The 20693-nt window shown below is 36.7% G+C and overlaps 1 protein-coding gene across 2 annotated transcripts in view; it reads right to left on the bottom strand.

Moving 5' to 3' along the window:
- The window catches only part of PPP2R5C (protein phosphatase 2 regulatory subunit B'gamma), an 82366-nt gene that overhangs the window by 31760 nt on the left and 29913 nt on the right, over nt 1-20693 (bottom strand). Inside the window, exon 1 of one of the 2 annotated variants that reach the window (XM_062576701.1) lies at nt 18640-18827. The exons of the other annotated variant lie outside the window; for it this stretch is intronic. Within the exon in view, the coding sequence (XP_062432685.1) occupies nt 18640-18733 (94 nt within the window). The 5' untranslated portion in view covers nt 18734-18827. Of the gene's footprint in view, nt 1-18639; nt 18828-20693 lie in introns of those variants that run through there. 2 annotated transcript variants of the gene reach the window in all.

The raw sequence follows: 20693 nt of genomic DNA, 5'->3' as shown, positions 1-20693 counted from the left end.
ATAAACATCTATCAAAGAACTTCCGAAAGAGCTCATTTTTGTGTACAAAACATACTAGGTCAGCAGAAAGACTCTTAACTAGGAGAGATAAATGGGTAGATCTTCAGTTTCTTTGATAGATCTAATCAGTCTCACTTTTCTTCAGGAGCTACCACCTCACAAATTCCTTCCCTGTCCACCCCCATTTTTTTATTTATTTTTTTTATTAAAAAAAAAAAGCAAGTGTTACTACTGCAATAATCACATCAAGGCAAAACAAAGTTCACAAGTTTTCAAAACCTTCATTAACACCAGAAATATTTTAAAAAGTGATAGAACATAGCCTAGGGATCTTCAACTGTTTGGTCAATTTGTAAGAATATGGACTATTTTGAATGTTTGTTTTGCTGCTGGAGTTAGACTTAACAATCTTTGTAACCTAAGTGTCTATTAAGTCCACAGCTGTGGCCAGGACTGCAGGATTAAAACAATATTGAGTCTCTAGAAAAGACCACACTTGATCAGCGATTACAAATCATGAATTGAAATACCCATTTGGAAATAACATTTTCAATTCTCACCAAGGTGAGTATAAGATACGAAAAAAAGATTAACGGTATTTTTTAAAAAATCTGTAAATACCTAGTTTGATACTTATTATTTAATCATCGTTCATCTGGTAAGAAAACACATTAATTAATAGAAATGCTAACGTTTCTATCCCTCTATCTTCCTTTTAAATATGCCAGTCCCTCCTCTGCTAAAGAGCTTAACCTTTCTTTTCTGAAGCATCTTTGATTGACCCATGACGCCAGTCTCTATTTTTAACATTTTTGAACAGGTATGCTGGTGCTTTGTTAAACTGCTCCTCATGTTTAGAGCACCTCTTATCAAGTGTGCTCAAAGCAGCTTAATTAATTTCTCTCTTCCGTGATACTTATTAAAAATACTTAACAGGCTTCAGATACACTGAGACCAGTATCTCTGGTCTTCAACAAAGCACCCCAAGACAGCAGTGTTAGTTCTTCTGCAAATGCTTTACAATTCGTTGTCTGTATTGTTGCTTTATCAATTTATACATAAGGCCTTGAGACAAAGGCGGTTTGCCTCCTCCTTGGAAGCAAAGGAGGGAGTCTTTATGCAGTGCTTTGGGTAGTGATATTTTAAAGTGTTTGACAAGGATACCTAGTTTCTCTGAAGAGTTTAAATTACTGCCTCCCTATTCTTGCTTCCTCTGCTTCACGCCTTAATCCTCCCTGGTGATCCTGAGCCATTAAATATTTAGTGCTCGCATGTAAAGTGAAATTAGATTGCAGAGTTCAAACATGATACAGAGAACTGATAAGCACACAGCTAGCACTACTTTTACCGCAAGCATTTTCTAAAGTATTGAACCTTCAGAAATTTAAGTGTATAATCAATATGTACTCAACAATTATAACTTGAAATGAAAGGATTTAAGGTAAGACTAAAATGCTTTGGAGTCCACTTACAGGCACAGTAGTTTAAAGATACTGTTAGGAAAAAAAATACTATTGTTTATAAATATTCATATAAAAAGTATTAAATTGTCAACTTATTTTATGGCTAACACTGAAGCAGCTAAAAAACAAAGTTCATGTATTTTAAGTATTAATGCACACGAAATTACATAGCACTACACACTACACAAATTCTGGACCAGGACTTTAGCTTTCAATACTTTGAGTAGTACTTTCCCCATAGGGCACTGAAGGCAGTGGCCAGATATAACAAAGTAGTATCATACTTTGACAACAGCAAAAAATTTATGCCCAATTAAAACGGCCATACAACCACAAAAGAAATTTTAAGACAAGAGGAGTGAATACAAACAATCTGCACAAATTAGTGTTGTAGTAACACACTGGTTTTGCACAATGACTTTTGTGTTGTTAGAGATGAACTGCAAGGGCATTAATAGCTTGTTAGAAACAAAGCAAGACTAGACTGTTATTCTGAATACTTCTATGGTTTGCTTCCAAGTCTTCCAACATAGTGTTTCTTTTTCCTCAGAGTACCATAAAATGCTAAAACTTTCTTAAACACAAGCAGCAAGAGCTATCATCACTACAATATATCACAAATAGCAGTACTGGCTACATATATATAACTTCCATACATATACATTCACATACAACATAATAAATTGAATGTTTTGACAGATTTTAACTAGTTGAGTAGTTAATACAGTGAGTAGTTCTCCTTTAAGTGCCTGACAAAGTTAAGACAGCAAAAGCTGGAGTTCCCCCCCCACCCCCCCAAAAAAAGTTGTTTTCAGAAGTACTTTTTGTATAACAAACCACACACACACATTCTCATTCTCTTCAAAAAAAAAAAAAAAAAAAAAACAAATAAAAATAATAGACCTGAAGAAGCACATGGAAAACAAACACCCAGGATACAAGAAAGAAACCATAACCAGTTACAGACTTCATCAGTGTGTCTCAGACACCACCCACAGTGAAGACCTCTCTAACTAGAGAGAAAGTGTTAAGTGACAGGAGTCCTTAACCAGAGCAACAAGTGCCTAGCAAATACAACAAAATTCTAATAGCACGACCAATTTGAAAGTACTGTTAAGCAACATAGACATAAATTTTGTATCTAAATATACAAATGTTCTCTATTTTGATTAAAAGCAATAGTAGTAATTTGTCCTGGAAAGATTATTTAACTGAGTAGTCTGCATACAGGCCATAAGTACATCTGGCTTTCAGTATTTAAAAGCTTCTGCATGCACAAAGTGGTTAAAATGCAAACTTCTTCCAATTAACTGTCAGAGTGGCTCAGCCTGAAGCATAACAACACAATTTCACATAGAAATATTGTGTTCCGAGCATGCACTACAAAATTCAAAGCCTAAATAGAGACGGTAATTATACATTTAATGGGCATATACTTACTACAATAACTTAGAATACACTGACCTGAACAGAAAGGAAGCATTAAATTACCGCTAACCTTTGAAGTCACAGACTGACAACTAAGAGGGTCAAGAAACACTCTCAGAATACAAGCCTGACCATTTATTTTGAATTGGCTTGATTTCTTCTTCAAGCACATCAGTCCTTGGGCATGTTTTGTATTACTTAGTGTAGAGATATGTTTTTGCTGCAGACTTGGATCCTCATGCATTTTTGGAAAAAATTTTCTTTCCCCCCTCCTTATGAACATTCATCAACTGCTTTCAAATGTGCAGCTGTCAAATCTTCTGTAACATTCGTCTGGAGATTGTTTTCAAAGCAAGATCATCTCTACTTTTAAGGCTTAAAAGGATGACTTTCATGTGGTAGAAAACCAGGAAAGTGGCTAAGAAGTTGACTTGATTAGAACATAAGTATTTCTGTGCAGAGAATTTATGCGTATCTGCAAAATAATTCTGAGATGCTCCAGAGTCATTTATCCTTAGACTCATGCTGAGGACTATCCAGTGACATTCTTTCAGACGCTACACAGCGATTGTTTCTTCTATATCATCTTCTATTTCAATTAACTGACAACCACTGATTTCTGACTGCTTAACTACCATATCTGAACAGACTGGCATTAAGTGAAACTTTGCAACTGGGAACTCTAGTGTTGGATTTCTCAACGACTGAAAAGTCAGCAGTTATTCAAAAGCTACTTCTTACCATTACTCTGAGCGCGACATTTGGAGTTATTCACTAAGCAATACTTTTTAAAAAAATCCACTTGCTAGTCACTGTTTATATTATTCAATACTTGCAGAATTTGTTTCTAAATAGCAGCACTCTTATCATCTTGAGACTGCCTGTTCAATTCTGCACACCTATCCTTATCAGTAAGGATATTTTAAACAAGAGTACTATTTCTAGTCTTCCTTTGGAATAGAAACAGTTTTTCAAAATCAAAAGTCAATCAATCTCACATTTAGATCAAATTTCTAGCAATTCCTAACACAGGTTTACATAAATGAATACCGTAATGACAAACTTTGTGCTGAGACCTGAATTAATTGTCCTATAGTCTTTCTTGTGAAGTAATTTCTAGTACGCTAGATAATACTTACCTATTTTTGATGCTTTATGATTGCAAGGTAAGCCTCTGGGCTTGAGGGATTAGTGTTTTTTCTTGCTAAGAGGTATTTCAAAGTTTCCCTCTGTGCAAGCCCTGTGTTCAATAACTAAACAAGAAACAACCTATACATATGCATGCATGTTCTACTCCTTCTATTTTAATGTATTTATTCAGAAGTAACAATTCAATTTCAAACTTTTAACAGCAACTTAACACCATGGCATTGCCAGACAGACTTGCTGATGAGTGTAAAACAATTGATACCAGCAATGCTTTTATTATTATATTAAATATACCAATATCCCACCCTTCAAAATGCAGCACCTTCAGCTGGTATTCCAGTATGAAGCAGCCAGAGAAAAACTAGGTACCAAGTGAACAGGACAGTTATTAAGTATCTACATGTAACACAAAAAATTGTGTTAGTTGTGAAAGATTTAAACAGCCACGGTTTTATGCAAACAAATTCTTTGGAAGCCTCAGGTAAGCCTTCAACACTTCTTACTGTGCACCAAAGGTAAATTAACTCAACTGTAAAGTAACAGTGCATAGTGATAGTAGATGCTCTCCTTGCCTCCCAGTCAGTATGTGGCATCATTCTGCATATGAGCTACAGACTGTTTTAACTGCTACAGCTTTCTAGGAAACCATTGTTTTAAGTCACCTCATATAAAGAGGGTTAGAAATGGAAAATGAGCAATAATCTAACAATAAAACAAAATATTTAAGTTCGGGTTTTAAATGCTTGTGCGTAAGTGCAGTATGTGTATGATATGTAAATATTTTTTGCAGTGTAAGACTGGAGAGCACTTACTGTTCTCTGGATAATGTTTCTCATGTTTTTTCAAATAATAATAATAAACAATACACATTTAGGTGTGTATTTTTTGTTATTACTGGGTGTCTATGACTGACCTATCCTCTATCTTCTCCATAGAAGCCTGCTGCTCTGTGATAGCGGTGCGGTTTAGTTGCTGCTGAACGGAGGAAGTAGGTGGCCTGGAGATGTGGCACTCAACAGCTGCTTTCTCATACCAATTTTAGCTGAAGGTTAGAAGTTCCTCCTGTCCTCACAGGAAAAACAACTGATACAACTTTGACCACAAAACCCTTACAGTACAATATACAGCCAGTAAAACAACCTACATTACATCATTTTAAAAGCAGAAAACAAGAGCCTAGATTAACAATTTGCAGAAAACGTACACAAAAGAAAAAAAATCTTTTCCGTTGTGCAAGCGCTTTCTTGCTCTTCTATAAAGGCCCAGCCGAGGCCTCAGTTTCACTCAGCTGACAGCTCCCATTTTGTCAGCAGAAAAACAGCTCTCATTTAAAACTGTCTGATATCAACAGTTATTGATTAGACTACATTGGCACAACAGGAAAAAGACCCCTCATTTTAAATGGACAACTATTTTTTTTTAAACACACACATGCACATTACACGCATACACATGTATAAAAAATATATACACAGACCATTATACTGAGGAAAGTGATAAAACAAGGTCATAGAAAAAAGACTAGCTAGAAACACTTACTAAAAACCTGCTTCCTTAAGAAACTGGTGCAGAACAAAAGTCCTAACGTATAAGGTGACTCTTGCTCGTAAATATAGGATAAATCTTGTGAAATGTGTTTGCAAGTCTGCTGAAGATGGGTCAGGGTTTAATGGTATGAAACATCATCATCTACCTGGAAATTAGGATGTTACTCAGAGCATACCACCAAGTTTGGTGATAACTGCTAGTCTAAAGCAAGGCTTAAGGTCTTTCAAATCAGCTACCCACTGGGGAAAAAAATTACAGTGTGGAAGCTTGAGTGAAGCTTTGCAGTTTGCACTATACAGCTGTACTTCAACAAGAAGAATCCAGTATGTTCTGGGCAATCTGATTTTTTCTGATGTTTCAGTTTAGTGCCATGGCAGCACTTTCTTCAAAGAATAAGCAAGGTTCAAAATCTTTACTAAAGAAAATCAAAATTAGACATGAAGGTGGAGTGACTGCAGAACATAGGTAAGGGAAGGAAAAATAAAAAGACAAGTCTCTGTCCAAACATGGTTTTAGCAGCACTGGCCTTTTTTCTTTAGAATTAGCAATCTAATGCTTAAAAAGAGACCACCATAAGATGGTAAATGAAAATAGGGGAAAAAAAGGGTTATAAAAGGTTGTCTAACATTTGACAAAATTCTATTTAAAATATTTAGCTTATTTCTGAACAGTTAGGTTACTATCCTAGTCTGAAGTAAGAGATGCTATTTTGGTTATACTTAATTTCTATTATTTCGGCTATAGCACAGAGTTAAAACATAGTGAAAACACAATTTTCAGTGATTTTATTCAATAGATTTTACTGATATCATGACAATAATTAACACTACTTAGCACGAGACAAAACTCTCCCAGATAACAGTATTTTAATGTAATGTGTAATACCGGAAATACGGGAGAAAAAAAATCTTCCAATTTATGCATGGAGAAGTTTAATTAGTGCTATTTCTTACTGCAAGATTTAATTATAGTACTAAAATGTATTGCATATTGTACATAAAAATAAATAAAGAATACAAGGAACTATTAAAATTAACTAGCAACATAGGAAATGGGAGTAAACCTTCCCTGTAAGTAATTCGAAGTAAGCAAGATATTGCGATGTGTATACATTAAACTGGAAAATACATAAAATATCCTGATGCTGAATATAAATATCAATGTCATTGTTTTATTTGGAACATTATTGGTCTAGCAGAAGCATTTCTTCCAAAAAATAAAAAGTTAAAAATAATAATAAAAAAAGCTACAGTGATTAAAGTAATGGGAACACACAAAAACATGGACTGCTTAGACACAAGAGAACATGATTTCTATTAAAAAAAACATAGAAAAGGAGTAAACTTCTTTATCTCACTACTGGAGATAAAGAGATGCCCATGTAAGTGACGTAATATGATGTACAAGAACTCAGGTTTATTCACAAAGAATTAAGTCATTAATACAGTACCTCATTCCTGCAAGTTGAAGGTCCTCTCTAATTACCATATATCATACTTCTATATGCTCCTATTGAGAGATTCTCAATATCTTTCTTTGACACATTAATCACATTTGCTGTTGGAAACAGGACACTGAAATTTGCATGGACTTTCAGCCTGATCTAGAACAGGACAGTCCATGATCCTTAAGGAATCTTTATTGATAATTAAAAACACTTCATAGCTATTTAGAGCTTTTGCAATGATTATAATAAAATGTTTAATATTTCAAACAAGTAATATCACAGTAATATCAAGCATAGTTAGAAGGTGAACTGAGAATCAAAGACAGATTTATAAGGGAAGTTACCATCACCCAGCTTCAAGTAATTCTTGTACAGTAGACTGAACTTGAACCTTTAAAGCACGACCCTCTTCTGGATCAGCTGACTTCATGCAACATCACGACTCTCAGTATCAGCACAGGTGTTCAGGACAGCGAGAAGTGATAGCTATAATTACTGGCTATGCCCTCTCCGCCGCCTCAAGGAAGTGAGCTGCTTTCAGAAGTATCTTTCAGCATTCTCTAGATAACATACACTTTACCTGGAAGTAAGAGCTTCTCATTTCCCTGTTTTGGGGGAAACAGCACTGCTACCAACTGCTGCTGCTTCACATTCAGTAACATATCTGCACAGGACTGGCACTCAAAATGTAAAAAATATTTCCCTAGACCATGATAGAAAATAAAGCTTATAAACCTAAAATTCAAAAGCAAAATGCATTTTAATATGTTTTTAAGTCATTCTGTTTTTTGGGTATTCAGGTACTCTACTGGTTTTATTAAAATAAGTTATATTTCTAGAAAACAAAGTCCTAGCTAGTGGTAGCAAATGTTCAGCTATATCTGAAAGGAATAAGAGGCGCTTGCTTTGTAGTCCTAGAGCAGCATCTAAAACAGGTGCTTCACAGCACTAATCCACCATCAAATATACAGTCTGCAGGGAATCTTGCATCTAAGTTCCTGCTTTACACAAAGTGTTACCAGAAATCAATCAATATTTTTGTAAAAGCCGCATGGAATGAAAAGCAAATCCCTGAGAATAGTATTTTTAAAAAAATCTAAAAGAAATGAAGATTTTTACCAGATTAAGACATGTTTAAGAAGAGGGAGAGAATAGCAAAAGTGATAACTGCATAAATACTTGAAAGGTTATGCGCTGTAAAGAAAACAGGAATGCTTATACTGGAAATGACAAGTGAAACAAGCGGAAAAGGGCTTGAGCTAATGAAATAAAAATTCCACTTGAAAATTAGGGGAAGAAATGACAGCAAGAATAATCAAACAGACAATGAAAAAAAAAAAGATGACCCAAGCACTGTTTTAATAAGGGAATAGAGAAACCAAACAGATAGACTTCGCAATAGAGCTTTTTGTCACACATACAATTAATATGGCTGCAAAATCCACCATTTTCAACCACTTGAAGCACTGACAAGAAATTTAAGGGGAAAAGTGCCCCTTATTTCCTAGCTATTGCTGTATGCTTCAAAAGATGCGCATAAATCTTGTATCCATTTTCAAGAACGCAATAATCTTAAGCTTTATGTAAACTGGATTTATAGAAACAAATGCATCTGAAGTTTTGTATCCACTTACCATTACACATCATATTCAAACGTATTTGAAAACATTAAAATTATTTTTTTTAAATACATAAGTTTGAAAAAAAGCAGGTCAACAATATCAGTGAGACTAGACTTAAGTTACAACATAGAACATAATACGGCATTCTCAGTAAGCTGAGTATAGGATACAGATTGTAATATACACATTGGATGGTAAATATTTAACATTAGCTGCATATATTAGGTGAGAAATAGGCATGATGTAAATTACAAAGAGATTTATATGAACTAAATACTAGAAAACCATGTCTAACATTAAAACTCTGCCAGTTTTAACACTTGATTAGCTGGTATTTCTTTCAATTAAGTTTAAGAACCTGCTATCAAGTAGAAGTACAATTTCCTGCAACACACCCAACTTGATATACAAACTTGTAATTCTAGATAGATATAACTCAAAAGTCTGAGTAATTTGCCAATCAATATTAATTCTGTCACACATATATGATGAATATAACCCAATGCATAGCCAACCATCAAAACAGAAAATAACTTGGTTACTTTCTAAGAGTATCAGGTTGGTTCCTCTTCTGTTGACCTCCTGTTAAACTAAATCGTGTGGTATGTTTTCTATTGGATGTTTCTGAATAACAGAACACAAATTTAATGATGAGATCGAGAACAACAACAGATATCTCAAGATTTCATTGAACAATACTGGGCCACATTTTGGCTTAAAAAGAGATAATGTAATAGATTAGAAAACATGAATAAAACCATTCAGAGTTTTCTACAGTCAAACCAAAGTATATCAATATCCTCATGAAACCTAAGTGAAATACACAGCCTCCCATGCAAGAAGTCTCAGCTAAGTTGTACTGCGAGTACAACTATATGCACTTTCCACTTTGTTTGAAGCTAACACTTATTTTTAAAGTAATCCCACACTTCCATAACCTTTCCTTGATGACACTACTAATTAGCTTTCTAAATTCTCTGTACTTTTGAAAATCAGGCATCAGATGGGGAATAGAAGTTTATAAATCTTTGTGAGAAGTGTATTTGAAGGCAGCCCTTTGACAAGGAAGGTAACCCTTGGCTGAGATACAAACTGAGATGTAGAACAAGTACAGTCAGCCCAAATCATCATACAGCATTCAAAATTTTGCACTCATTGCAAGCTTTGTAAAAGTATTGCCAAATACTACCAGAACTTTTTTGTTGCTTTCTTTACAGTCATTTCTTAATAACTTATAATAGACAGCTAGTTCCACTCTTCTCTTGCAAATGCCTCAAGAATTCTGCCTTCAAATTCAGTACATAGCCTTTCCTGTTGCTGTTATAAGTAACGTTTCCCTTGTTCCATATGCTTGTGAAATTTGGGAATCCTGTGTGATGTGACATACCAAAAAGAAATGGTCAAACATGATAGCAATACTGTTATGGGAAGAATTAAAATAATCATAGAGCTGGGTCAGTACCTTGCTTAGCAGCCAATGCTGACCATGTCAAATGCTAACAATAATTACAAAAAGTATCCTGCTGGGAAACAGAATCATGTTTCAGCAAAGAAAGCTTTGGCTCAAATATAGCAGAAAGCCAACTGTGCACATTTCAGAACGTACCAAAATATCCTCTTTCAACATAATCATATTTTAAGAAGATTAAACATGTAATATACCTGCACATTTTTTCAGGAATAAAGTGCTTACAAATTTTCCATTTAATTCAAACAACCCTTACGAAAAATCCTTATTGCACAATCCAACATTATTTTCTTCATATCACATTTATCTCAAAATATATGTTTCTTTCAAAGAGGTATCTTTAGTCTCTAGCCAAATTAGCCTTCAATGTCAAAAAGGAATTCGAGTAAGAACAAAAATGGGGCTTGTTGGCAATAGTGTCCCTAACGATGTTGCTTAAGCTGCCAAAGGAGCTGACATTCTAACAATAATTTACACCAAATTTCTACCACTCTCACACAGCAGAAAAGAGTGGATAGTTTCTCTACATAATAAATTGAAGCATCTAACACTTTTTTAAATTTACAAAGTGCAAACAAGTAGCTCAGCTGTATTAGCTATGCATCCAAGATCAACCTGTCCAGAAACCCTGAACAAGTTTCTGAACATCTCATTTTCTTCTAGATTTCCCAAAATATAAACTATGATTATTTTTAGTTATGGTTTTCTTTTTAACCGAAATTATTGAGTGATAAAAAACCCTTCATTTTAACTCATTCTATTTAAAATAAGCTTTAGCATTCTTTAAGCTACAGTAATGAATACTGAGCTTCCAAAAAGGGGGAGGGATAGGAATAAGGCAATGAAATATTTGATCAAAATTTTACTTTAGACAGCATGTGCATACTCTGATTCAAAGCTCAGTAAGATCTTAATGTCCTACTGGAAGAAAAAAAAAGTTTTATGGCACATATACTAACTGAACAGACAGTCCTCCAAAAACCATGTGCATCAGTTTTTACTTTATGTAGTAGATTAGACCTAAGGCAAAGAAAAGAAAATGGGGAGTAGATTGGAAGAAAGTTTCTGGCATTAAAGCTATACTTCATTTGGAAAATATTTTCAAAGAAAAGCTTACTGTACCTCAAAGACTAGATAAGAAACTATTTCCTCATTCTATTTATGGGATATCAAGCTTTGATCAATTCTAATCAAGCTTTCTTTCTACTATGGCCTGAATGAATATAGGACACCTTTGAAATATCAGTGACATTGTTATGCTTTCATTTTAAATATGAAAGCAATGCAAGAATTGGGTTCTAGAGGTCAATAAGGCCTAAGCTCCAAGTTTTAGAATAGACACATATTTTCTTGAGTAGTTTTACATTTTGCACACTAAAACTCTGAGTAAATGGGACTAGAAGACATCTGCATTTTGCCCCTTTGAAATGCCTATAATCTGGCTTGAATTTCCTTTCTAAGTGTTGATAACCCTAGGATACAATTTAAGAATTATTTTTGAAAAATAACAATTATGCAGAAATACTTCTACTGCATCATGTGCCAATACAATATGCAAAAGAAAGCATTTCACAGTAAACCCACATAAATGCTTGTTTAAATCTATGAACAGCAGAGTTTTGAAATTTCAGTAATTTCTTAATATCACAGTAGTCCTAACCTCACCTTATGAAATTAGAGCACAAAGGCTATAATTATACAGGAAATACAGTGAGAGTAAAATAGATTCGTTTTCCATTACAGTCTACACTAACAGCAGAAAACAGAAGTAGCACGAAAGATGACACTGAGATTTTCTACGTATACTTCCATGATCAGTTTGAGCCAGTTTTAAACTGATCTCAACTTTTATTATGAACTGTATTCATAATGAAAATATGAATACTAAGAAAGAGAACAGAGCATCTGTAAAGGAAATTATGCTTCAACTTACCAGAGCTCTTGGAAAGTGTTAGAAAGATGGTAAACAAAAGTTCTCTTTGAATTTTTCAGAAGGCGTTTAATGTAATAATTTTTATAATGGCAGAAGACTACCAGAAGCATCATGTAAAGACTGTGACAGGATCAATATCATTCAACATTTTCATAAATAACATTGAAAGGAGACAAATAGTTAGGTCAGAGTCTGTCAATGCAGTAGTCATTGTCAACTTAAAGTAGACTCCAGAGAAATACAGAAAGATCTCATAATACTGAGCAAGTAAATTGTGTATATTACATTTATCAGCTTTGGGAAAAACAGAAAGAAATTAAGGTGGGGAAAACAGCTGACATTGAGATCTAGCTTATTACAGAGTTATGCAACATTCTCAGAGAGAGAGACCCTGCACAGTCACACACTTTTTTTTTTTTTTTTTGACTTCTGCTGAGCTGTTAGCAGAGTAATAAAGGAACAAAACAGTGTTTCAATATACCAGTATTTCTAATAATGCATGCAGTTCCAGTCACCCTATCTTTAACCATACACAAGAGCAGAATAACAATAACGTAAAATATGGTAACAGTTTTGGGGCTGGGGAGGAAGAGACAGAGATTTCGGTTCAGTATTGCTCTTTGATTTCAATATACTTCTTAAAGTTCAATGTTACTTTGTATTTCTTTTTTAACTGACAATAAGGCCAGTCATTTTTCAGTCTCACATGCAACAAAGAATCACAAAATAATTTTCTTCAGAAGGGATCTTCTGAGATCTTCTAGTCCAATCTTCCACTCAAAGCAGGGTGAACTGGACAGCTGAGGCTGCTCACAGCATTGTCCAGGCAAGTTTTGAGCATCTCCAAGCATAGATACTCCACAGCTCTTCTTGGCAGCTTCTTTGAGTGTTTAACCACTTCTGCAATGGAAAAGCTTTTACCCTTATACACAATCGTAATTGAGTATACTGTGTTGCAACTTGTACCGGTCACCTCTTGCTCTATCACCCTGCACCTCTGAGAAGAACGTGGCTCTGCTCTCTACACCTTCCCATTAGTTAGTTCAAGACAGCACCAGCATCTCCCCTTACCCATCTCTTCTTCAGGCCGAATGAAAACAGTTCTCTCGGTCACCTTTTGCAAATTATGAGGTTAACAATTACTGTTTTGCATGCTGAATTTGGCCTATGTTATTTCTGAAGTGTGAGCTTTCCTTTGCTTCCCATTTAATTAATTGCAAAATGATTTAAAAAAAAAAAAAGCACAAACAATTCCTGCCATCTTCATGATTTTTAGCAAGTATGGCTTAACAGAAGCCATACTTGTCAATTATTTTCAAGAAAGGGAAACATGCACTGAGTTATTTTTTAAAATTAAAGCCTCTCATGTTTGAGAAATAAATTATATACTTCAGGTTTCAATGCATTACACTGCTCAGTATTTTAGAAGTTGCTTCCTGTATTTATTCATTGTCTGAGGAACTTGACCATTTCATAACCAAGTACAAATATAAAAAGCAAGTGAAAATGCATCTTGCAAGATTAGCTAGCTAGCACCTGGTTGCTTTAAGAACTTCCTAGCAGCGAATAGAGATTAGATAACCCTTTGCATCCAGATCAGCAGTTCAAAAGCAGCCAGGAGCAGGCCACTGATGGTGCTCGATGTTATGCTAGGACATCTAGCACCTAACACAACAGAACAGCACCTAGCACAACAGAACAATGATCCTTCATCAGGCTCTTACAATAATTCCAATTTCTACATAAAATACTCAGATACTGACATCACAAAGATTATATTACTACTGACATTTTTGCTGACACTCCATAGAAAAGCACTATGTGAGTAGGAAATACAAACTATTCATCTTTTGCTCAAGATTAATTCATACAGGGAGCTCACAGAAAGAACGGGTCAAGTTAACATTAACGCTACTTATACCATTTTTGACAAGAGTCAAGGCACCTTGTCAGAAAATCTAGAAAAAACCTTGAAATGACAGAGAGTCAAGCCTTACAAATTGCTGCTACTCTGGAAAGCTGGGGAAAAGCCTGGACAACGAGGTATTTTAAACATATAGGTTACGGGGCTACAGGAAGTGTCAATTTGAATTAACACAGTATCAAGGTGTTCTCATCCTCCTTCCCACACAACTTTCAGTATGTCTTGCAAAACATCTTGAAAATAAGGTTTGAAAAGCACAAATAGATGTTACCAATTCCAGCCAGTCAGCAATTAAGTCACTGAAGTAGCTAATACCCCATAAATTCTGCCAGTGTAGATCAGAGTAGAGTTTTACCAATGTTCTGTTCAAGTACCTGTGTCTTGAGTTCATAGAAACACTGTCATTTGAGCTACTTTTACGCTACTGATAAAACAATGTTCAGAGATTTTTCTCAACAGCAGTGAACTGTATGCCTAATGAAAAATTTGTGTACTGCCCCCTTGCTCTCCCCATCAATAGGCATTTATAATCCCTCTATACAAAGAACTGAGATTAGTTATTTTTATGCAAGTGCTGTCCATGTTACTCCTACAGTTTTTTGAAAGAGAATGAATAACAGTAAATATGAACTGGTAACTCCAAAGTCTAGTGACAAAATGTTTACTTTTGTCCTAATCCCTACTGCTTTTATAGTTGCTTTTTTTTGCTTGAAGAACTGAGATGGAAACTAAAAGGTTCTTATGTCTTCTCCCAAGTCTCATCTAAATTATCTGGATTCTCTTGTCAGGATCCCGAGTGTACTCCCATCCCCTAGGGGTCTAGTTGTCAGGAAAGCTTCTTAAGGAGAAAGACCCATCTTGAAAATACCCTCCTGCTCCGCTTCCCTCCTTGCTGTAAAATCTTAAATTCAAAGACCTTAATAACATTCTCTTCTGTGCTGTCCTTATATCATTTTGTAACTAGTGACCTGTCTGTACAGGAAGATCCTAAAGGAGCTCTCCAAGCTGATATCCCACAACCAGTTGCTTTAGATAGTTGATTTCTGCCACAATCAACTACAAGCTGAAGTCTGTACACAGGATGATAAGCCACGGCAGTTATTCCAGAGCCATAACCGCTGCTTAAGCTGAAAATATGACTTCCTCAGGAGCTTTGGGTTGTTCCAACACAAGGTAACTATTCACTTTTCCACAGTAATTAACTATAAGTATTTCAGCTGACCACTGTGTACTGTCCTCATACTCTAGAAAAGAGCAACACAGCAACACTGTAATTCAGATCTCCTGGAAAATCTGTTGTGGTTGGAAGAGCCATGGGCTTCCCTATCCCATTAGGCTGAACAGTCATTACTCTAGTGCTTTCAGTATAAGCAAACAACCTACAGTCACGACCCCATGCCACTTGTCTTCACTATGGGCTCTTCGGGTGCCTGATGTTTCCCAGCAATGAGTCCAAAGTCATCTTTTGCAGACCTGATTTCTACACAGTGGTCTTGAACAACTGCCAATAGTCTACGATTGTGCCAAAGGGCATGGTCCCACACTACCCACACAGGGGGAGAAGTCAGTAGACAGTAATCAGGGTCAGCCAGCAGTCCAGTAGTTGCCAAACGAGCCTGTAGTGAAGAGGGAGGTCAAATCAAAAAGTCAAGTCAGCAGGTCAGGATCCAGAGCAGCAAGGTACATGGCCTGACACAGACGCAGATGCAACTCAGCTCAGGCAACGACCAGGGACAAAGGCTTGAGCCTCAAGACAACTCCCGAGTGCAAAGGGCACCTCAGCAAGGCTTCTCACAGCTCCTTCCACACAACTCTTTTCCAGGTAGCCTGATTCAAGTTTACACTGCTGCACCATATCAGAGCTAACCTCGATCACTAGCAGCCAAACTGCTGAAGGATGAGGTGCTCAGGGCTCTGACACCTCCTAGCCTACAAAGGCTCCCCCTTGCTGGTGATGACAGATATGAGTGACAGCAACAGCAATCAATACAATTTTGATAAATCTTTATTTCCTACTCACAAAGCTCTGAACACCAGTTTTAAAGTTCTTCTGTATCTACTCTTGCAACTGTGTCATTTTGGCAAAGCTACAAGTAGCCTGGAATTGGAAGTAGGGGGGAGAAAGCAAATGTCCAAACCCTGTCAGATCAGAAGACTTTTTCAATTTCTGCAAACTTTGCACATTCCATATGATACTGGTACAGAATGCGTTTCAGAGTTAACTTTAAAACAAAGATTGCAATTCTTATTTCAAAATTGTGACAGCCTGATTCCTAAGCAGTCACTGCATTTCTTTTAAAGATCAATGCTCAATATGGTAGCTTGATACAAAGGTAAAATGAAATAACATTTTTTAATTCAAAAAATTATATGAAACTGGTTATATAGCAGAATTTTCTCCACTGCAATATCCCTCTCTCCGATCTACCATATACAACTGAGGACTTCGCCTCCCCCCTTCTTGTTAAGATGAAGCTTTAGCTCTTACTGATGCAAAGAAGAGTTCTACCAAAAGCTTAATTCCATAGCACAACAGACGATGTAAAAGGACACCTGTAAAGCAGCATGGAGTGGGACAAACACTAACCATTTGTTATTAGACTTCAGAGTTGCCAGTTTATATTTACTGCTGTTAATTGTAGAAGGATTTTCTTTTACATTGTCCTAGTAGGCTTCATGTTGGAGGCAAATCAGTACTGGTAACACTAGAGCAGCTAGAGGGATGAAGTATTCACACACACACACACACACACACACACACACACAGACAAAGGAAGCAACTTCTGTACATACGTGTGTAGAAGAGATACATCTCCCCACTCAATGTCAAGAACCTTCTCTGTGCTATCATATCAGAGACCCATGTGACTTCCTACCACTTGAAGCACAAAACAACCTCCTAGTTATACCTTAATCACTTACAAGAGGCTCCTGGAACTCCACTATGGATTGCCCATTAAAAAAAAAAAAAAAAAAAAAAAAAAAAAAAAAACGCTCAACCTCTACTCCACTGGTGTATTACCCAGAACACTAAAAATTTAGGGCTTAAAAAAAGTAAAATTCAATACAGTTTATTAAAAAGCATTATTTCTAAAATTATAGATTCGATTTGCACAACAGGGATCACAAGTTTCATTCAGTGAATTTATTCTCATATTAAGACAAAGCATTATTAAAGATCATCATTATACCACTTCGTAATTCTTCCAACCTTCATTTGTTTTATCTAAAACCGACTTTAGACCTAAAAGACAATGCTTCTACCCTTTTAAATGGCAGCATATCAGAGAAATAACGTAATTTGGCATGATCTGCTCAGAGGTAAAAGCTAAGGCCTGTCTACAGTTCAGGCAGTTACGTTTATATTCCCTTGACAACAAGCAGACTCCTTATTGTAACTCCAGGAAATTTTATCACATCCCCCCACCTCCCCACGCAGATCAAAATTAGAGTCTTCTAGAATACATCCAGTCCCACTTCAGCTAGATGAGGATACTGCTCTTCTACAAGGTAGAGGGAAATAATTTCTTATACACTCAAGACCAGTGCTACTGCTTAAAAGGCAAGCCTCTGAACAGTCTTTTTTTTTCAAAATTTACAAAGCAAGGTATTTTCAATGTACAAAATATTACTTTAAAACACCATTCTTTTCATTGTGAACACATAGCTTATGTCAATGAAAGTGGAGACACAAAGGTAATCAAGAACAGTGTCAGCTGGCTTTCTTGCATATGAATGCCACTGTTTAAGGTGTGCTGATCTCATCTAATGCACATTTTGGTTTCATAGAAAGTTCTAAAACAAAACCAGTGCAAGAAAGATATTTAAAAATAAATGCTTTGGTTGGTTATTAAACTTCTTTATCCTTTTAAAGATAAAAAAACAAAACAAAACTCACTCCCACAGCAACGCTAGATTTTTACTAACTGCAAAAATAGAAAGCCGAGGATGAACATGCTCATAGTATTATGCGAAAGTATTGTACAAATACGTATTTTCCTAATGAACTACATAAAGTGTAAACTTGCAATGCACTAATTCTCTAAATCCAGGAGAACATATTCCATTAAGAAATCTAATATTCAAAACTGCACAAGCCAATAGTCACATCACTTGCTTGTTAAAGCAGAACCGCATCTCTCCTAGGAAATGCCTTCTGAATACATAAAGGATATTTTCATAATAAACGTCACATCTCCTCCTCCCCTCAATTCTTTCAGAATCCTCTGCAGTGGGTTTAAAGGAGCTCCAGCTAAATCGTTCACCCACAAATAAGCTCTGAAGCGCACCAAATGTTTGCCCTTATTCTAGGGAAACAGCACACCGACAACTCAGCCCTTCCCTCCCCCCACTCAATACCTTTCTGGGGTAGTGACTTCACATCCTTTGACATCAGCACAGCTTGAAAGGGGGATGGGAGAGTTACAGCAGAAAGCAGCAAAACCTGCTTTTAACTATGTAATGCCTCTATAAATCCGCAAATCTTCCAAATCGCATTTAACAGCAAACTAGCTGCTACACTCCCCAATTTTGGAGCCTGTAACAAAACGAGGCGGGCTCTGCGCGCCGGGGCTTCCTGCGCCGCGTCCCCGAGGATCACAATAGCCATTTACCGGGCGGGCGGGCGGGCGCGCTGCAGCCCACCGCGGCGACTCACCTCGAATGTGCAGGAGGGCCACGGGCTGGAAGGGCCCGTTGGAACTGGCCGCATCAACCACCATCCTGCTGCCAGCTCTGTTACATGTCAACATCTAGGCTTCGGCAGGAAAGGCAACGTACTCCTTAAGGCAAGGACCCAGCCTCCATTTTAGTTTAAAAAAAGACAGAAACTGAAGCGCTCTGCAGCTGGAGGGAACGGGCTGGTGCGTGATGTCAGCGGGCAGCGGCGGCCCCATTGGCTGCCGCCCGCCACTTCAAATGACACCGAGGAAGCTGCAAATGAGGAGCGCCCGCCGCGGGGCTGTCACTGCGCGCCGCGCCGTGCCGTGCCGTGCCGCGCCGCGCCTCCGCCGTGCCGCGCCTCCGCCGCAGCTGCCACGGGAGGTGACCTGTTGTATTCTTTTTTTTTTTTTTTTTTTTTTTTTTTAATTTAATCAAGATGATTTTACAGTCGCTCTTTAGCCCCCAAGAACGTTCGGGGCACACCTGCTAGCGCCGGTGCACGCATCTTTTCCTGAAAAGAGCAAAGTTGCACGTTTCTTTTAACAGAATTGCCAAAAATCACCAAGTAAGAGGCCAGCTTCACAGTGAAAACACACTTGCATTAACATCTCCTACAACGTTAAGTTTCGAAGGCCAAATTAAGAGGCGGGTCATCTAAAAAAAAAAAAAAGAGTCTTTAAAAGAAATATTAAAGTCAGCGTGAAGCACAGTTTAACTTTTGAATGTCACATGTATATACGGGTATGTATGCATACACACACACACACACACGAATTCACAAGCAAACACGTATCAGCAAGTCACATATTTCCACATGGGAAAGGTCAAGTTTGATACTTTGAAACTCCTAATAATAATTCAAGCTAAAGTAGAGCTGTCATAGGTTTAATCTAATGTTAAAATCAGATGTTGCAAAACAAGTTTTTCTTTTTTAAAAGTTCAATAATAATTTTTTATTTTAAAATGTTACAGATAAAGAACAAAGTATTGCGGCACTAAGAACCAATATATCACTGTATACAAGCATACAAAAGACTGTTTTTGCTGCATAATCCCAGAAATACAAAAAAAAAAGTTGCAAAACAACAACTTTCAAACCTTTTACTGAAGTTATTTAAGGCATTTAGAACCGTAGGGAACATTTTGTTTATCATGAGAGATTTGAACATGTCTGCTTACTAACAGCTGTTTTGAAAGATCATTGCCTCTTCTACATACTGCACCTCTGGGAGCGATGTTCAGAGAAACTGGCAATGTTACTCCTGTACCTTCTCCGCATTTGTGCTTCCCCCTAAATACTATCTGCACCAGAATGTAACCTTTAAAGATTTAAATTACTTAATCTAATGACACTGTCCTAATCCATATCTTCAAGAAAGGTGAGCATCAGAAAAAGAGAAAGACTTTTAAATTACATAATTTGCTTATGTATATTTGGAGCACAAACAAATAACTAGGCATATGCGTACCTAGCTGGGAAATGGTAGCACACTAGCGATACTAAGTCACGGGTGAGTTAGAGTTGCACTGAGTATTACTGAATTGGATGAAGGGAAAAGACGAACTGGGATGTTTAAGAGCACCCACTGGACACACGGTGAAATTCCTTAGATTTGTTGACCAGGTCTGATTTGAAGTAGTACCTTTCGGATGTCACAGTTCAAGAAGGATGTAAACCTAGCGAGAAAGCCCCAAGGATGCCAATCTAGATTTTTTTTTTTGGGGGGGGGGGGGGGGAGGGAGGAGGAGAGAGAGACAAACAATATCCTTTATTTGGAATGCCATTTGTTTGGAAAACAGAGACCCCCCCACAACCTGCTTTTGGGGGTACAGAGGACTACACTGAGGGTATCTAAGTATTTTAAGCAGTAAATATGAAGAGGAGGGGAATTAGCTTTTCTCTATTCACTACAGACAATAAATCCCTTCTACAGCAAGGAAGATTCAAATACTAAACAACACCATCTCAAAATAAGCATAGTGAAACAAAATACTGCAAACTATCCATCCAGTAATTTTAAAAAACTGCAGGACAAACATCAGGAATGA

This window comes from Rhea pennata, chromosome 5, assembly GCF_028389875.1.
Source record: "Rhea pennata isolate bPtePen1 chromosome 5, bPtePen1.pri, whole genome shotgun sequence".
NCBI classification, from domain to species: domain Eukaryota; kingdom Metazoa; phylum Chordata; class Aves; order Rheiformes; family Rheidae; genus Rhea; species Rhea pennata.
Note: the sequence above shows the minus strand (reverse complement) of the source record. Positions and strands in the feature narration are given on the sequence as shown.